Source organism: Notolabrus celidotus, chromosome 17 (genome assembly GCF_009762535.1).
Source record: "Notolabrus celidotus isolate fNotCel1 chromosome 17, fNotCel1.pri, whole genome shotgun sequence".
Taxonomy (NCBI): domain Eukaryota; kingdom Metazoa; phylum Chordata; class Actinopteri; order Labriformes; family Labridae; genus Notolabrus; species Notolabrus celidotus.
Window position 1 is genome coordinate 8,289,814 of NC_048288.1, and position 17,380 is coordinate 8,307,193.

Genomic DNA, 17,380 nt, shown 5'->3' on the forward strand with positions numbered 1-17,380 from the left:
GATGTTTCTCCTGATATGAATCCAACAGGAAAAAGCTTATTAGGAATAAATAAACATAAATGACCTCCAGACTATGACTCTCCAGCTGATAGATTATGTGTGCCTTCTTGGCCTCTAAAGGAGCTTGTTAAAACATCCCTAAAGACACTTCCACTGTGCTCAATTACAAATGATAGAGCAAACAGGCGACATGTGTCAACAGGAACTCCCAGTCTCACAGCAACCTGTGTGTCTGTGTGTTCGTGTAGGGCACTCACAGGTCAGACCCTCACTTCTGCCGTCATACAAACACAGCTGAGCCTGAAACTTTATCAAGTCCATGGAAAAGGAGCTCATTGTGCTGCAAATATGCGTAAGATCTGTTTATTAGATCAAGATAGCAGAGATTATTTGTATCTTTTCAGAATGTTTGCATACACGTTTTTACAGCTGCAAGGAGGGGATGTCTTTTTATCTTCCTACCATAAAATCCAAACTTCAGATGTATCTATGGCCAGCTATGACTGAGATAAGACCTGATAGGACAAAGTGTGGCTTAAAGGTTCTGCTGAATGATTTTCGGTGCCAGTCCTTGATGTATAGCTTGTGCATTTTGTGATATTTATATACTTTGCCCTTGGCAGAGCGACAACACAAAAGTCAGAGCAGAGTAGCAGAGAAAGGGTGCGTACCCTTTCCTCTGCTATGTGACATTTCATTGTGTGATTTATGAAATCCACCGTGATAGATGCTCCCTCTCCCATACTCATTAACTAAAGTCTCATCTCTCTCCGAGGAACAGTTCAGTCCAACTACCCACCCACACATATAGCCTCATCTGCCTGCTTCTAATGTCTGCATTGATTTACACACATATGGAGGTTTATGCCAAGATGGCTGACTGATGAGAGGACAATTATCAATGATGATGGCAGGTCCGGGCATGGGGAGAAGTTTCATCAATATCTCTATCTCTGTTGTCATTAGGTCGGCGCCGCTCCAAGGCCAGTGTGCCTGCTGAAGCTTATGCCCTCGTTTAGCCATCATTTCTCTCTGGAGCAACCTGCAGCGAATGGAGCATCATTACAGGGATGGACAGAATGGCTCATCATGTAGATGCTCTAAAATATATCAGTATTGTACCTAGATTCACCTGTTCAGCCTCACTTATCTGATTCTTAGATCAGTCCCTGTCTGAATTGTATGTTTGATGACAAGCCAAGTCAAACATTCAATTTCTCAACTCTTCAAACAATGACTCATACGCCTTACTGTGCCTACGCGTCCTGGACAGGTACTCCATTCACAAAACGTACAACAATAGACTTTTAGATGTTTAAAAAAAAATGCCAGCTGCTGTACAAATACACACATCTAGGTTACACACACAAAGTAATAATACTCTGTTACACAAACAGTCGTACAGACACACACACATACACACTAATTTGGCTGATATACGCACAAAGGAAGGAAGCTTTAAATTTAAAGAACAAAGGCTTTCTATTCATTGGACAAAAACTGGCAGCCCTCATGAGAAGGGAATGAACCTGGAAAAAAATCTTTGAGTTCATCTTTCATGAAATATTTGATTAAGGTTAAATATTTTTGAGGTACATTGACTTTGAGGTTATATATTAAGCAATTTCTTCAGCTATTGTCTGACGATGATATAACCTCTGGGAGATATTGTGAACTCTTAATCTGGTGTAGCAAGCGGTGAGCGATAACAGACCTCCTGCCAAAGCGTCCTTTTCCTTGAGCTGCATTGTTTAGAGTCCTATTGACAATTTCAGGTGTAACTATGTGATCAGATAAAACATGGAATCAAATTCACCATAACAGGTATGTCTGAAGTGAAATTGCAGCTATTTCACTGTTAATTACACCCCAGCCTGTCCATCTGTTTCTGGTGAGTCTCAGTTTCACTGTTAACAGTCAGTATGAACCCCAAAATAGTCAGCTTTTCTTTTTGTTTACTTGTAATGAAAGTATATTGAGTTTTCTGGTGATGGGTATTTGTAAAAAAAAAAAATAGAAATACAAACTTTGTCGGTTCTCTCACAAGGAGAAGAAAATTACTTTGAAACTGCTTCTTGAAAGGAGGTCTGATCCAGCATTACTGATGCATTCAAACAGGTCAGGAAATCTTAACGCAGATTGAGTTTTGCAGCAAGTTGATTTTTTTCTATCGAAGAGGGATTGTAAGCTGAGCTTGCATGAAGATATCTGTGACAACACCAGGGGTTGTCTTATTGCTGGCTCATCAGGTTGATTGAGCTCACCTGGCTGCTCCACCTATACACCTCAGAAGCTGCTGTTCACTCATTGGCTGGATCTCAATTTCCTCCCTAAACCCTAAGTTTTACTTTACTTGAAACCGAGGCACTGAAGGGACTGCCTGATTTTAATGTGATCCAGGCTCTTGTAGTACAGACTGCATTGATAAATTGTCAGTTACTTCTCATCCAATTTCAATTCAATTCAATTCAATTCAATTTTGCTTTATTGGCATGAACAAAGACATGTTATTGCCAAAGCACATAAATTCATACACATACATTACATATATATTCATAACACATTATGATTATTATCTATCAAACTGTTTAACCACAAAATTAAAATAAATATACAAATTATACATATTTATATAGATGTATTAGGCTTACTAACTATTTTTTTTTTAAATGTCAGCATTGGTTGTACCTTCCATGCTTCCTGTTTACCGTCTCTCTCTTTTTTGTTCTAGTTATGCTGTTTGTTTACCTTTCCATGCTTGAGGGTTTCCCCTGACAGACACACAAGAAAAGCTTCTTTCAGATTAACATATTTTTCCTTCATCATTTGTTCATATGTGTTGTTTCAAAACAAACACTTTTGTGTTTGCCTCCTTCTTTTGTTACAAGTAGGAGTCAGCTTGTAACACTATCAGATAGCGTTCCTCCTGCTTTTGCTCTCCATGTTAACAGTTTTTCTGCATACACCTAAGCCCGCTGATACATGATTGCTCAAAAGCACTTGATCTGCAAATGTTCAACAAATGGAAAAAGGAAATACTAGCATACTGAAGTCAGACCCACAGATTCCACATGTTTATGTCAACTCTGTAAACAGGGCTTATACATTTGGTAATGCGCGTTAACATTAAGGTGATAAAAAATGACAACCCTGGGAGTCAGATGGATTCCTTACTGAACACTTGAGGGGAAAACATTCACTACTTGTCGGTTTTGAAGTTATAGTTTTTAAAATTAAAGCCTTTTTTTGCTTTAGTAGTTTTAAAAGACGCTTCCTCCACGAATATCTACTTGTGTGTACATGAGACACTGAAACTGTGTTATCTTGGTCAAAGGTGACATCACCAGCATACCTTTACAACCTGTGGCGAGATGAAAAGCAGAATCCTAGCATTTGTCAACAAAGCTTTAGAAACTATAGCAACCCAGGTCAGTGGTAACCATGGGGACTGCCACAGTTTGCATTCCCCATGTAGGCGAGATGGAGCCAGGATTCATTCAACCCATCTCCTTGACTCCCAGAGGAAGCAGCACGAACGCTCAATAACTCTTATCAATATCTCTTTGTCGTCTCACTCTTTCTCAATATGCCATTTTAAAATGAGCTGTGTGTGTGATAGTTATGAATGTGGTCTGTACAACAGAAACCTGTGACAGGATCTGAAGACCATAAACACATACATTTCTACCCTGCGACACATTACCACAGGCTTAGTCTCCTTTTCTCTTGACACTAAGAAAACTTCAAGCAGGGTGTGTGACTGTGGGGAGAGATGATCGTCTTTGACAAGTGCACAGTGAGGCCAGGAGGTCCAGGGTTGGGGGCCTGTCAGATGTAAAACACACATGCTTTGATGTGAACTTCCAACGTGCTGGAGCTGCAGCAAACTGATGCAGTTTGTAAGTCTCGCTTCGGTGGACCGATCCAATCAGCCCCTGATATTCAGTGTGTGTTCTTTAGCTGTGGTGACACTTTAAGAGTGCTCTGAGGAGACTTATGAAAAGGACTAAATATCATATGAAATATGCTGAATGTGATATTTGTTGATAAAACTGACACTGGAGGGTGTGGTTACTACTCAGGTCAGTCTGGGTTCAACGCCCCCCAACCTTACTATACACTGATTCAGACACATGCTCCGCCGTGATGCTGCTGCTGCTGATGATTATGGTGAAGATGAAGGCTATTACTGCCGCTTGACCTACCTGCTTATGATGAGAAGAATAATCAAAGGACCCAAATGGACCCCCCTCTGGTCTCTAAAGGCTGTTTTTCAGGCTAGAGTATCCAGATTCTTACAAATATCTGCTCCTTCTATGGTAGCAGCCACAGGGAGGCCTCCTCCTCTGCTCGTGCTCCCTGCAGAGGCCTCGATTGTTTCCCATGAGACGGAGGAGGAACCACTCAATAAAGAGCTGACCCACCAGAGTTCACAACATCCTCAGACATTCAGGCTCCTTGTGCAAACATTGCCGTGATTAATGCTGCCAGCAGCCTTCCAATTTATAGGCTAATTTTTCCTCAGCTGTATATGAAGATTCATCAGCCTTCCTTTGAACATTAAGAGCTGCACTGACGTCAAAATACTTCCTTTTGCGCCACATGAATGTAAGGGACTCGAACAGGGCAAAGTTTCATGTTGTGTTATTAACTTCAACACATTAAAGTCCTCCCATTAGACACCAACATCTTAATTTCCCTCACAACAGCAAATCTAATCATCCTGTTAATCAATCATCTGTCAGCCACGAGCCCTGTCCTAATGAGATAAAACAATTAGCCTCGCTCAGGCTCTTGTTGACGCTCCTCTGCAGCATTACAGTATATACAATAAATGTATCATCTTTCAGTAGCCTGCACTGTACGTCCAGAGTCATAAATTCAGACCAAGCTCTGGCCTGTAAATAATGTGTCATGTGCACTTCAGCTCCAGCTGATTTATATACCTACACCTTGAGTGAAACTGAGAGAATTCACCTGTTGTGCGTTGGCTATTTCACTGTGAGTTAGCAATAAGTTAGCATGCAGTTAGCATATCATCAGTCACATTTTGGGAAATATTCTCTAGTTGTCTAATCAATCAGTTGCCCAGTGATAAATAATATGACTGACACTACTTTCATGCCTGACGAGAGCGAAGAGCCAACGAGACGGTTAGCTTAGATCTGTGTAAAGAATAGCCTATCACTAGCCTGGCAGGAATTCACCTGTTGTAGTCTCTCTGTCTCACTGTGAGTTAGCACTGAATTAGCATGTGTTTAATGGAAGCATACCTACACATTTTGTGAAATATTATTTAATTCTCCAACTTTGGTGCCTGTTGAGGTATGAGAAGATTGATGCTTCTTTTATGCAAATGCATTTAGTATTACGTTAGAGACAGTTAGCTTAGATTAGCATAAAGAATAGCACCTGCTAACCCTAGCTTTGCCACAGGACTTCTTTTTCCAAAGATAAGAAAATATATATATTTTTTTACTCTAAATAAAAAGTAAATAAAGAATTAGTTTCGTGATTTTATGGGTAATTTAGTGCTAGACTGTTTCTTGGACAGGGGTGGGTACTTCCTGGAATCTTGCTATTGTGAGATTTTGAAGCTAAAACGTGCAGTTTTTACTTTTTTGGGGATTAAAACAATAAAATATGGTAATAAGAGGATGTTCTTTAGGTTAAAAATTTAAACTAAGTTAGCATCTTTGCCTGTATGCTAGGCTAAGCTAAGCTAACTTTTGTCCATGCTCTAAACCTGAGCTGGGGTTATACTGCATTAGCTTACTTACATGAAAGAGAATAAGCTGAACTCCAGGAATGCTAACCTCTAATTTGAATAGGTACATGATATTTAATCTAAGGTTAAAGGCAGAAACAGGAGAAGCTTGTTTGAAGTGTTGGGATTTCTAGTACATTACAGCAACAATAGCAGAAGTACAGAAATGAGAATAGGAAGAGAGGTGAGAACCAAAGGGTGGCTTTACAACTCTCAGCAGGCCCGCTGGCACAATTGTCTGGACACCTGCCAAGTGCTCACATTCCTCCCTTTCTTTGTGGACTCACAGGTCTTGGGTGGCAGAGAGTGGCCGGGCAAGACTGGCATCAGGGTCCAAGTAACTCTGCATGGAGAGGGCAAGAAAGAAAAACAGTAGACGACAATACGACAGGTAAGAGAGAGAGAGAGAGCAAAAACAGGAGGAAAAACACACCCTGAACCCACCAGCTCAGCCCTCCCTTGCCCTCGCTGTCTCCTCCCTTGTGTGACTTCTGAAGGGAGGTGCTCAGCTGGGAGCAGGGAGAGAGACAGCCAGCAGCTCCAAGGGGCAGACACAATGTGAGATGCATGGGAGTCTGTGCAGAGCTGGAATGGGGTGTTTCGTACAGTAGGTTGCTTTGCAGGCCTGTTTTCTGGAGGGAAAGCAAGGGGCTGGACACAGGAGACGGACACAGGAATTCCAGGTCACAAGGGCTCCTGTGGCAGAAGTGTTGACTGGGTTGGGCTGGTTTTCCAACCTCTCCTTCTCTGGACCATGAGTACGACATAGTAGCACCAAGGAGGGAGTAAACATATGAAGGAGAACTTTGAGAAGTAACTGAAAGCTGGTGTTTTACTTCAGGGGTAGACACCTGGCCTGACCTCCTCATAATGGGATCCTCTATGGGCTTCACTTGTTTGCTGCTGCTCGTTACAACTCTGGGAAAGAACCACTTCTTCGTGTGCGGAGGTTGTTCAGGGAAATGCTGCAGAGGCAGAGACTTGAGCTGCATGACCACAGACTGGAGGATGGATCGAGTGTATGGGACGTGCTACTGTGACGAGGGCTGCGTCAGGACCAAGGACTGCTGCTTTGACCACTTCACAGAGTGCCCAGGTGAGGGATGAATGGAGGGGCTGCTCTGAGAACAAATGAATCTCGAGGAGAGGCACTGTTTGTTCTTTTTTTTTCACAACTGGGCTAAATGATACCTGTGGGAGATAAACTGTGACATTAGATAACCTAATTATCTTCTGAATGTGTCTATAGGACAGAACGTAAAGATAGCAGGGGAGGAACGTAAAGATAGCAGGGGAGGAAGGATTGTTTTCAGCACCTTGTTGTTGCAGATACAGAAAGGGTGGATCCAGATCCATCTGTTGCATGTAAAATTGTTTGCGCACATTAATCTTCAGGGTTGGGAGCCCTGTCAAACTCTCATGTGTGATATATTTGTCCTTGTGCACTTATAATTCAATGTAAACATTTACTTTTCTTTTGAGGCATGTGTCATGTCTGCTCTGTAACAAAAGGCAACAATCAGTGCAGCAATAACCCCGGCAGCTCTGCGTCTAACCTCATTTCAGTAGACTGGCCCACATAATGGAATTAGTACAAATATTTGAAGAATGTGATTCTGTCAATCAGTTGTAGCAATTACAGTTCCAGTCAAACAAACCGAGCATACCTAATACGTGTGATAGGCCGGTAGACACCAAATCTGCATGCTCAATACATCAAAGCTTGATCATCAGGCAGAGAGAGGAAGTGGAAAGAGAAATCACAGGACCTGGTGATTGAATGGTTGCTCACTTGGCATGCTCTCTGAGTGCATGTAGCAGAGCAAGAAACACTAATTCTACAAGTCACAATCAATGCTTCATTGAGCCAAAGTTATTTCCGGGATATTTAGCTCCATTACTGCGTCTCACAGGAAAAATGTAATTATGCAGGTTGCAAGAACTCAGCGTCAGGGTTGGTGTCTAACATCCAGGGGCGTGTCCACATGGGTGGCCAGGGATGGCCTTTGAAATCTGATTGGCCAACCCTGGTGCCACCTAAATTTTTAAACTATGATTGGCCATGTGAAAGGTGGAATTTATATTAAAATGTATTACTTGAACAGTGTTTAAACAGGCTGATAGTAGTTTTCTTTGCATCTTCTCGTTGATTCCTTCAAGAATTGAGAGCAGAAGGATGAAATGTTGCTACTTTGTTGTGTTACACAGTAAAGTTTAAGAATTATGTGCAGGAGTGAAACAACTGTGTGTTAAGTGGACAGTTGGAGTAAATAAACAACATCCATTTGGTTTACATGCACACATGCATTGTGCCACCCCTGCATAGGCCAGTGCCCCAGTTGTGAAAAAGTCTGGACACGCCCCTGCTAACATCTGATAACTTTCTCTTGAGTTTGATTGTTTTCTACAAGAGTGGATATCCTGTAATAACTTCCTCTCTAACAATGCATGTGCCAACATCCAACAGCTCAGGCATGTGCGGTGAGCAGCTGGAGCTTTTGGAGCGGCTGTGCCAAGCCCTGCCAGCCCTCAGTGCGAGTCCGTGTCCGCCATGTGGAGCAGCAGCCCAGCAACAGCGGAGAGCCCTGTCCCAGTCTGGAGGAGCAGAGTGGCTGCAGGGAGTACAGAGACCACCAGGGCAAACCATGTGGACTCAACTCAGGTACTCAGATACATGACGCTCCTGGTTTTACTGGATCTTCAGCTTTGGGCCTTTAGCTGTTTTGTATTGTTTTTTAAGAGTTGTTTTGATGCTGCTACCAGTATTAGTAGGTCTCATATACAGCCTAACATCAGAAATACATGCATCAGGTATCCATGGAGCATCCGTGCATCAGATATCCATGGGTTTGCCAGTTGATGCACCAATTTGAGCCACATAAATTATCATGGGACAAGAAAAACAATAAGCATGGTGCTACTTGAGAGTGTGAAGTTAGTTAAATCTAACATGGTGTTTTTACACCAATATTGAGATATACTGTTTCTTATAGTAGTATCAGAAGGCTACTTGGTATCAGTCAGTGCTCCTGTCTAGTTATCAATCCTGTAATAAGGAAAGGAAAAGGTGCATCTGGACACCTCTACCTCTGTTTCAGGTTTATCCTCTTTGCAGTTAACATCTTTTTGTCTCTGCACATTTGCTGTCACGATTAGACATACTAAACACTGCTGTGTCTTCTTTCAGGTCCAGCATTAATCACAAGCATGGAGTTTAGTAAAGGAAGGCCCAAGCATGACCACTATGGAAACCCCCTGAACCCCGGGTAGGTTTCATATCATGCTTGAAAATGCAAACAACTCTTTAAATCCAGGAGTTGAAAAGTTCACAAACTCTCCAAGGGGTTAACTTTACTTTAGCATTACGCTGTGTATCCTGGACCATTTTCTATGAGAGATTACAGCCCTGTGTTTTCTCCATCTGCATGAGCGACCGATGTGTGTTTGCTCACCTGGACGTCTGTCTACAGACCATCAAATAAAGCAACGCTGTGAGATTGCCCACAACCTTTGAAATTTAATATCAAGGACTGTTACATAAAGGCACACACACAAAAGGTTTCGCTGACAGTGGATGAGTTATTGTTTGCAGCTCACTGTGTACCCATCAGCTGTGTTATAATAAAGAATCACTTTACTACACCGATGTAGTAAATTAAGTGTTAACTCTAATCCTCTCGTCTGACTCATTGGTTCTGATATCTCAGGATTGACTGTGTGACCCTCATGACCTCTCTTTCTCTCCCCTCAGGTTTTGTGTGGAATTCACTCTGGAGTCCCGGACGCCCCACTGTACGGTGCAGAACCGACCTCACACACACTGGATGCGCTACATAACCGAGGGCTTTAAAGTGTGTGTGGCATGCGAGCCTCCTGCCATGCGCAACAATAGTGGCAGCTGCCAAGGAGACGGCCAGGAATCAGACAAGTATGGAGCTAAGACCCTCTAAGTGTGTGTCCCCTCAGCTATGTTGTTTAAGGTTTTCTGCTCGATATAAACCCGGATCACAGGAACATGTTTGCTGAACATACATTTGCTCAGAATCACGTGAAAACACCTTCACTACCTTGTGAAATAACCATATTTAAAACAAATCTGAGCAGAAAAGACTCAACAGCTGTAATCAATGTGCCCTGTAGCAAGGCAGTAGATCTATGGAAGTGGAGTTCTTGAACTTCACAGATATACATGTGTAAAACTATTCATACAGTAGTGTTTTAACCATCAACATGTTGGGTCTGTATTGCAGAGAAGCTCTGCTCCGATGGCAGGCGGTTGGGAACCATCAGTGCAGCGGAACATGGAGGAAGATCCAGAGAACCCAGCACTGCAACTGTCCGACGCAACACAGCTTTGTCTTCATCTGATCCAAACTAAGCACCGCAGAACAACCTTATGCTGGTGTCTGTAATACCATCTCATCAGTGAAGCATAAACACTGAACCTGGATCAGATTTATCAGCCCCACAGGCTCTCAGTACTCAGAACAGACTTAAGACACCAGGTTGGTGCAGTGTTATGATTATAATATGCTACACAGTGATATAAGTTCATGTTTGAATCTCTGCAGCCATTATGTTTCCATTCTTGTGCAGGACTGTGTAAAGACACTGATGTAGGGTGTGCAGTACTTCAGGTTTTCCTAAGACATACAAGACACCCATCGAACTGATTCTCATACTTTTATTGTAACAAATATCTTGTATTCAAAGTACAATTTTCATTTAAAACATTGTAACTTAATTTGTATTTTTTTTTTAAAAGTTTGATCTGACTGTGCCTTAAACAAATATTTAAGAGGACACACTGCTCAGCTTATTACTCAGTGTTGATTGCCCCCTGGTGGTCATTTTGATGGCTATTCTCTTGGTGCAGACAGAGCAGCAAAGAGCACAGTAAATGTAAAAGTTCAGAGTGAAGAATTAGACGGTTATATAAATAAAACAAAGCAGAAACTCCCTTCTTTCATTCTACAGATAAACTAAAACTACACTGTACAAGGTGGAGGCTACAGATCAGATGTTTCTCATCACAGAGACAGTGCACAGCACATTTCAATATGATGTGTTGAGCGCCCTCTGGTGGAAATATCCATAGTGCAAACACAGAAGCAAATTCTAACATACCAAAAACATCTGAAGTAATCGAGCTAAAGGGATAAAATAAGAGGACCGGTTTCATTGATGTTGTTACTTCAGGCAAGCTGCTACACTATACAAATCAGAGACACACTCTCCTCCTTCAGCTGACTTTGTTGGTCTTCACTAGAATTCTCCAGCGGTCTTTAAGCATGGTGCCACTACGTCCTTCAAAATCATAATCAAGTAATATGCGAGACCACTTCCCCAGGCCGTGACATCTCACACCCTTCTCAAGCTGCTTATCCTGTGCTGTCGTCCATTTCTAAAAAACAGAAACACATAAAAATGAACATTTTTCAGAATTCAAACTAAAACTCAAGGTTGAATTTAGTGACGTGAATGAAAAACTGGGCATGACTCTGAATGAGCAGCGTGCAGTATCATACAGTACCTGACGCGCTGCTCTGGCTTTCTGGATATTCGACGTGTCCGCTGGCTTTCTGGGTGATACTTGAGATAGCTCTGATGGTTTGAGGTTTAACATTCTCTTTAGCTTTTGTTCACATTCACAAACACGTGCAAGCATTCAAAGTTCAGAGAGCTCTCCGGAGGAAAAACAAACGTACCATGCTCAGAGATTCTTTGGACGCAGACCACACTTTTTTTGCATGAATCAGGTTTCCAGACGTCGGTGATTTTGGTGGACAGAAGCTTCCGTCTTATCCTGTGGATGTATAATAGTGTAAACATGTATTCATAACCCCGGCGGTGTCCTACACTCTAGATTGGTTTCCACCTTTACAAAGAAAGAGAAAGATAAGAAAGTAAAATTGTTGCAACACTCATTTCTACTCACCTCACTCGTCCAGTGTTCATGCTCTCCCTGTAAGGACATAAATATTGTTTAACACTCAGAAGAAATTTCATTCTAACACAACCTTTCTGATGTTCACTTCCTACTTTGCATCCTCTGATGAATCGTCTGCTATTTCTGTCTGAGAGTGTTCCCGTTTCCTCACGTCGCTCAAACCTCTATTTTTCTTTAATGACCGGACCACCTTTGTAGCTGCCTGTAAACAGATAAACAATCAATAACACAGAGATTAACATGAACATTTCTACACTTTTGTATTCTTCTACAATGATGAACTTCCAGGTTTTAGGACTCCTATAAAGTGAAAACAGAACTAATGAGGCCTGTCATTACTGTACCCTTCTAAAGCGTAACCTTGGTCTGCTGTCTCCGCTGTATGTAAATCATTCTTCAAACATCCTCCAGTCTTTCAGACCCTGAGGAGCGCTCTGCTGAATGTAGCAGTTTGCCCTTCCAACTAATTCTGATGACAAATAGTCAGTTAACTGTGACTAATGAAGTCACATCAGCACCTTCAGCAGGGGAAACTACATCACTCAAAAGGACGAGCTGAACAGGTCAGAACACACCATGAAGGAAATGTACGTCTTCTCTATTTGCTAGTTAAATGAGGCGTCAACGTTAAGAGACGCAGAAAAAACCTGACAATTCTCTTCAGTCTCGTTCTTATCAAAGAAAGACTTCTCAGCCTCTGAAGCACAAACACAGCAGCACTAAATTTTTCATTTGTGAGCGAGGGAGGGGCGTATCCTCTCAGGTTGTTACCTTTTACAAAGACAAAGTATTTTCTTTTTAAGATTCTCTCCCCCCCCCCCATTTTTCAGAAATAGTAGTCTTTACATTCAGCTCTCCAGAGCCAGCTTCATAAATTACACGTTTTATTCTCATCAGGAATAAATTGAATAATCCTACCTCGGGCTAGAAGTCAAGGTGTAGTCTTACCTTGCTGAGAGTGCAATTTACAGCAACCCTTTAAACCTGAACAGCTGTAAAACGGATCCCTACATTTGTTCTACAACACTCAGCCTGAAAAAGGTGAGCTTAGGATACGTAACACTGAGTCCCTACAGGTTCAGGAGCTCATGTCTTATTTTCAGTGACTTACAACTGACTAAATCTATTTTTACAGCAGCCAGCTTGGAGCAGAGCTGTTACTCATTTGCATCAAGAGGAGCCAGCTGAGGTGGTTTGAGCATCTGTTTCGAACGCCTCCCTTTAGAGGTTTTTCAGGCATGTCCAACTGGGAGGAGACCCTGAGGTAGGACCCAAATCTCAATGGGGGGATTATACATCCCATCTAGCCTAGGAACACCTCGGGATCCCCCAGGAGGAGATAGAAAACGTTGCTGTGGAGAGGGATGTCTGGGTCAATTTGCTTAGCCTGCTGCAGTGTCACGGTCCCGGATAAGCAGGAGAAAAAAGGATGGATGTTTTTTCTTCTATTTTGCAACAAAGTGTGTAGAGGAGCGGCCACAATATCCTCAAGCCCAAGTTTATCTACTTTTTTTTTGCCAATCTATCAGCTCAAAACCAGACTTCTCATTTGGAAAATTACAAAACTGCAAAATCCTAACATTTAAAATGCAGAATCAGCAAATGTCTGTCATCAATGTTCCATAAATTATTGGAACCATAACCGATAATCGAATAGCAAACTAATTGCTATGCATTTTGGGTAAAAAAAAATTAATCATTAAACATTGACACACTACTCTGCGAGGTTCTGTACCTTAAGAAGGTAGTCAGATGGATTCTTCTCCAAATAGTCATCCAGGAAGGACTGCACCGTGTCCAGCAAGCGGCTGAAGCTGAAGCTCATGAGGAACGGGTGGTAAGTTTCCCTCTCTGTCACCACTGTGGACAGCTTAGCTTTCAAGCTCTGTTGGAAAATGTTATTAGTACATCTCTAGAAAATATTCTAGGCCACATGATGCTCCAGTATTGATTCTGTGTTTGTTAAAAGAAAGGAAGAAGGATGACTTGAGGACAGACCTGGGGGAGTTCATGGTTCTCTTCAAACCACTTGAGGGCAGAGGAGGCTGAGGATCGTCTTCCTTTCTCCAAGCACACAGCTACAGACTAGAAAAGACAAAATCCAGCAGACCGTGAACACCCAGAAGGAGTCAAAGCATCTTTTTGTGACATTAGGGGATTGTAGTTTTCCTAAAAAGCAGATATATTTGCATCATAACCAGCACATAGAAGGGGTCACTTGTTTAACAGCAGACATTTAAAGCCATGTCTAAGTGATGTTTGATTACCTGGACAAGCAAAAGGACGGTAATGTTTTTGAACAAGCTTTTGTCTGCCACCGTGTCTTTCAGGTCTGACCAGATCTTTGCAGCAGACATCAGAGGCATCACACGCCTGTCCTTCTCGTACTGGACGTCTGAGGAAAACAGTGCACGACTTCATGACAACACGAAATGATTACATTTTTACTTAGAAATGTTTGCAGGGCATAGGAGCACAGGGTATCTTTCAAAACTATAAATGTTAGCTTCAAGTCACTTCTCTGTTATTCTGGGTCATCACAACTTTGACTTTATGTCTTCAATATCTATTATGGATTTTTTACACAAGCTTTACTCTTGGCTGGGATCCGTTTGAAGTGTAAACATCCTCAGGCATAAACTGCAATCAGACCCACAAATAATGAGCGCTCTCTGCTCTCATGAATCAGAATGTGTAAGAAGCAGAGGGATAAACAACAGGGAGGCCTATTACAGCACAACTTACCCAGCTGTTTTCCATGCACGACTCGGGCAAGAAAGGCACAAATCAGTACTTTCTTATCATCAGTGGATCCCTTCAGAGATGGACTCTGGGACACGGCTGGAGAAAACAAAGAGGAACAAAGAGGAACAAATCGGCGTTTATCACTTTGTATTCACAGTTATATAATGTGTATTAAAGCACTGATATACTGTAAGCCTCACATTGGAAGTTATATCGTTGTGATTAGGAATTTAAAATGTGTAACTCCCTTTGTGTATTTAAAGAAATGCTTAAAAACAAACAGATAAATAAATATATGGATGAAGTATAAACTATTGATTTAAATTAGACTTCTCTAAGATTTCTGAACTGCTGCTTGTTGAGATTGAAATGATTTTCGGTTGTAAGTTTGTTTCTGAATGAAACATTTGAAGATTGCTTTGTTTTAAAATAACATAATTACTTGCACAATGTTGCCTATACTGTGTAAGTTATGTAAAAGGGTAGGCAGGATAAGCCTTGGCTTCAGCCTCCACCTTTTTTGGTCAGCATGTGATTGGCTAAAATATATGTGGATGTGTATGCATGTTTATATGTACTTGTGTATGCATGTGTATGTGTATGTATGTGTATGTATGCATGTTTTTTTACATGGCTCCCATGTTGTGGAGGGAAGTGTTGGTTGTTGGTGCAGACCAAAATAAACATAAACAATCAATATCAGAAGTCTTTGTGTATTTCTGGGCTGATGAAGTTACGTAAATATATCATTATGCTTCATTTGACTTGGACATTAAGTTTATACACATGAACTTACCTCTATGTTTAACACAGCAGGGTCTTAAAACTGAACTACACGTTACAGGTCACTTTAACACGTTATAAACGATGTATATCACGTTGTTACTCTGTTGACTGTGTATCTGGACTAAGATATCTCAGCAGTAAGACAGGATAACTCAAATTGTGACAACTTAAAACCCAGTCAAGACTTTTTAATAAGACTCACCCTCGAAACTCGACAGCGTTTCATCAAATGCATCCTCTCTGTTCTCTTTAAAATGTCGACACAGACTCACAAACATGAAGTCAAGCGTCCACCGTGTAGCCACAGCGGTAATGTGGGGGAAATCCGTACTTTCATCTATATGGTCAGCCTCAGTCGCGTCTATACTGTGAACTTCTAACTCCATGTTGTTGTTTTCGGTTTGTCTCGAATGTGGACAGTTTTCTTTCTTCTTCTTTGAAAGTTGTTTGATTTCCGCGCGCTTTCCTGTTCTGTGGTGATTTGGCGTCGCCTCATTGTTATTAGTGCCCCCTAGTGTTTCGGAGCTGTAACGATGAATGCCTTCTGAAAAAACGCTCTTACCAGATGGTTCTTACCAGAAACAAATAAAAACCTTGAATACTTACTTTCATAAGCGGAGCGAGGCAGAGGGGTTACTGTTAGGGTTAGGATTATGATTATGATTAGGGTTAAGGTTATGATTAGGGTTATGATTAGGATTAGGGTTATGATTAGGGTTAGGGTTATGACTAGGGTTAGGGTTGTGATTAGCATTAGGGTTATGACTAGGGATAAGGTTATGATTAGGGTTAGGGTTAGGGTTATGATTGGGGTTATGATTAGAATTAGGGTTATGATTAGGATTAGGGTTAAGGTTATGATTAGGATTAGGGTTAAGGTTATGATTAGGGTTATGATTAGGTTTAGGGTTATGATTGGGGATATGATTAGGGTTAGGGTAACTGTCAGGGTTAGGGTTAAGGTTATGATTAGGATTAGGGTTATGATTAGGGATATGATTAGGGTTAGGGTAACTGTCAGGGTTAGGGTTAAGGTTATGATTAGGGTTAGGGTTATGATTAGGGTTATGGATACTGTTAGGGTTAAGGTTATGATTAGGGTTATGATTCGGTTTAGGGTAACTGTCAGGATTAGGGTTAAGGTTATGATTGGGGTTAGGATTCGGTTTAGGGTTACTGTTAGGGTCAGGGTTAAGTTTATGATTAGGGTTATGGTTATGATTAGGGTTAAGATTAGGGTTAGGATTTGGGTTTGGGTTACTTTTACGGCTAGGATTCCTGTTGGTGTTACGTTTTATGTTATGATTAGGGTTGGGGTTTTTAATAGGTTTAGGGTTAGGCTATAAGCTTAGCCATCGCGGGCGCATAGGGTGCTTCCACCCAAGGGCCCAAGTTCAGCAGGGACCCCCTACTGAGCTATCATCGTTCAGCCATGATTATTATCCTATGTTATGACTGTGGTTGTTGTGTTTTCAGGTGTCTATTAGGGATATTGACAATTAATCGACTTTCGATTAATAACTGAGAATTTGTGTTTTTTATTGATAAGTAGGGGAGAAAATATAGTAGCTGTTTTACATTTGTGAATTTGACTATCAGAAGGGCCCCTTGAGGATGCTCCGCTCCCTTTGCGCTGAGATTCTAGCTCTGCCCCTGCTTAAATTATTTTAATACGTTTAGAATTTGTCTTTTTAAGTTGCCACAACTTGCAACAGTTGTATCGATCTATCAGACCACATAAAAAGGAAATGTGTGAGGAACAACAAAAACAGCTATCAGCTTTTGAATTGGACCACCATGGTAAAAAAAAAAGATCACTATGAAAATCCTAATGCAATTTTTCAAGGAGGATATTCTTACCCCTTGTACAGACATAATTTATTGACATCAAAAGTTTTTTTATGAATAAATGCGGAATCTGTAGTTGAAGGGCTGGATATTTTCCATCTTTGACTATATGCAGGAAAAATGTCTGAGCAAACTGGTTCAGTTTTATCCGTGCAATAACATACCTTACTATCGATTCATAAGGTAGTAAAGAGGTGTATATATCTCTTATATTTAATATAATTTATTTTATATTTACTTTATCATTATAATTATCATTATTATTGTTAATATTATTATTATTT

The 17,380-nt window shown here is 41.2% G+C and overlaps 2 protein-coding genes across 6 annotated transcripts; one reads left to right on the top strand and one right to left on the bottom strand.

Annotated features, from left to right (window-relative positions):
• The first annotated feature begins 3,831 nt into the window (after positions 1-3,831).
• Positions 3,832-10,723, top strand: LOC117829159 (somatomedin-B and thrombospondin type-1 domain-containing protein). 5 transcript variants are annotated; one of them, XM_034706735.1, is made up of 6 exons: positions 3,832-3,899; positions 6,057-6,863; positions 8,235-8,429; positions 8,955-9,033; positions 9,519-9,695; positions 10,018-10,723. In XM_034706735.1, exons 2-6 carry the CDS (start codon positions 6,638-6,640, stop codon positions 10,133-10,135), a joined length of 795 nt encoding a protein of 264 aa, XP_034562626.1. In that variant the 5' UTR covers positions 3,832-3,899; positions 6,057-6,637; the 3' UTR covers positions 10,136-10,723. The 5 variants fall into 5 exon arrangements, with proteins under 5 accessions (XP_034562626.1, XP_034562625.1, XP_034562622.1 ...); XM_034706734.1 differs by lacking the exon at positions 3,832-3,899 and adding an exon at positions 4,857-5,001; XM_034706731.1 differs by lacking the exon at positions 3,832-3,899 and adding an exon at positions 5,035-5,325.
• terf1 (telomeric repeat binding factor (NIMA-interacting) 1) lies at positions 10,437-15,714 on the bottom strand. The gene is made up of 10 exons (XM_034706730.1): positions 15,451-15,714; positions 14,463-14,558; positions 13,985-14,112; positions 13,716-13,802; positions 13,453-13,602; positions 11,810-11,919; positions 11,706-11,732; positions 11,476-11,573; positions 11,301-11,371; positions 10,437-11,171 (listed from the first exon to the last, which is right to left on the bottom strand). The coding sequence occupies exons 1-10, from the start codon at positions 15,632-15,634 to the stop codon at positions 11,010-11,012; spliced, it is 1,113 nt and encodes a 370-aa protein (XP_034562621.1). The 5' UTR covers positions 15,635-15,714; the 3' UTR covers positions 10,437-11,009.
• Positions 15,715-17,380: the final 1,666 nt, after the last annotated feature.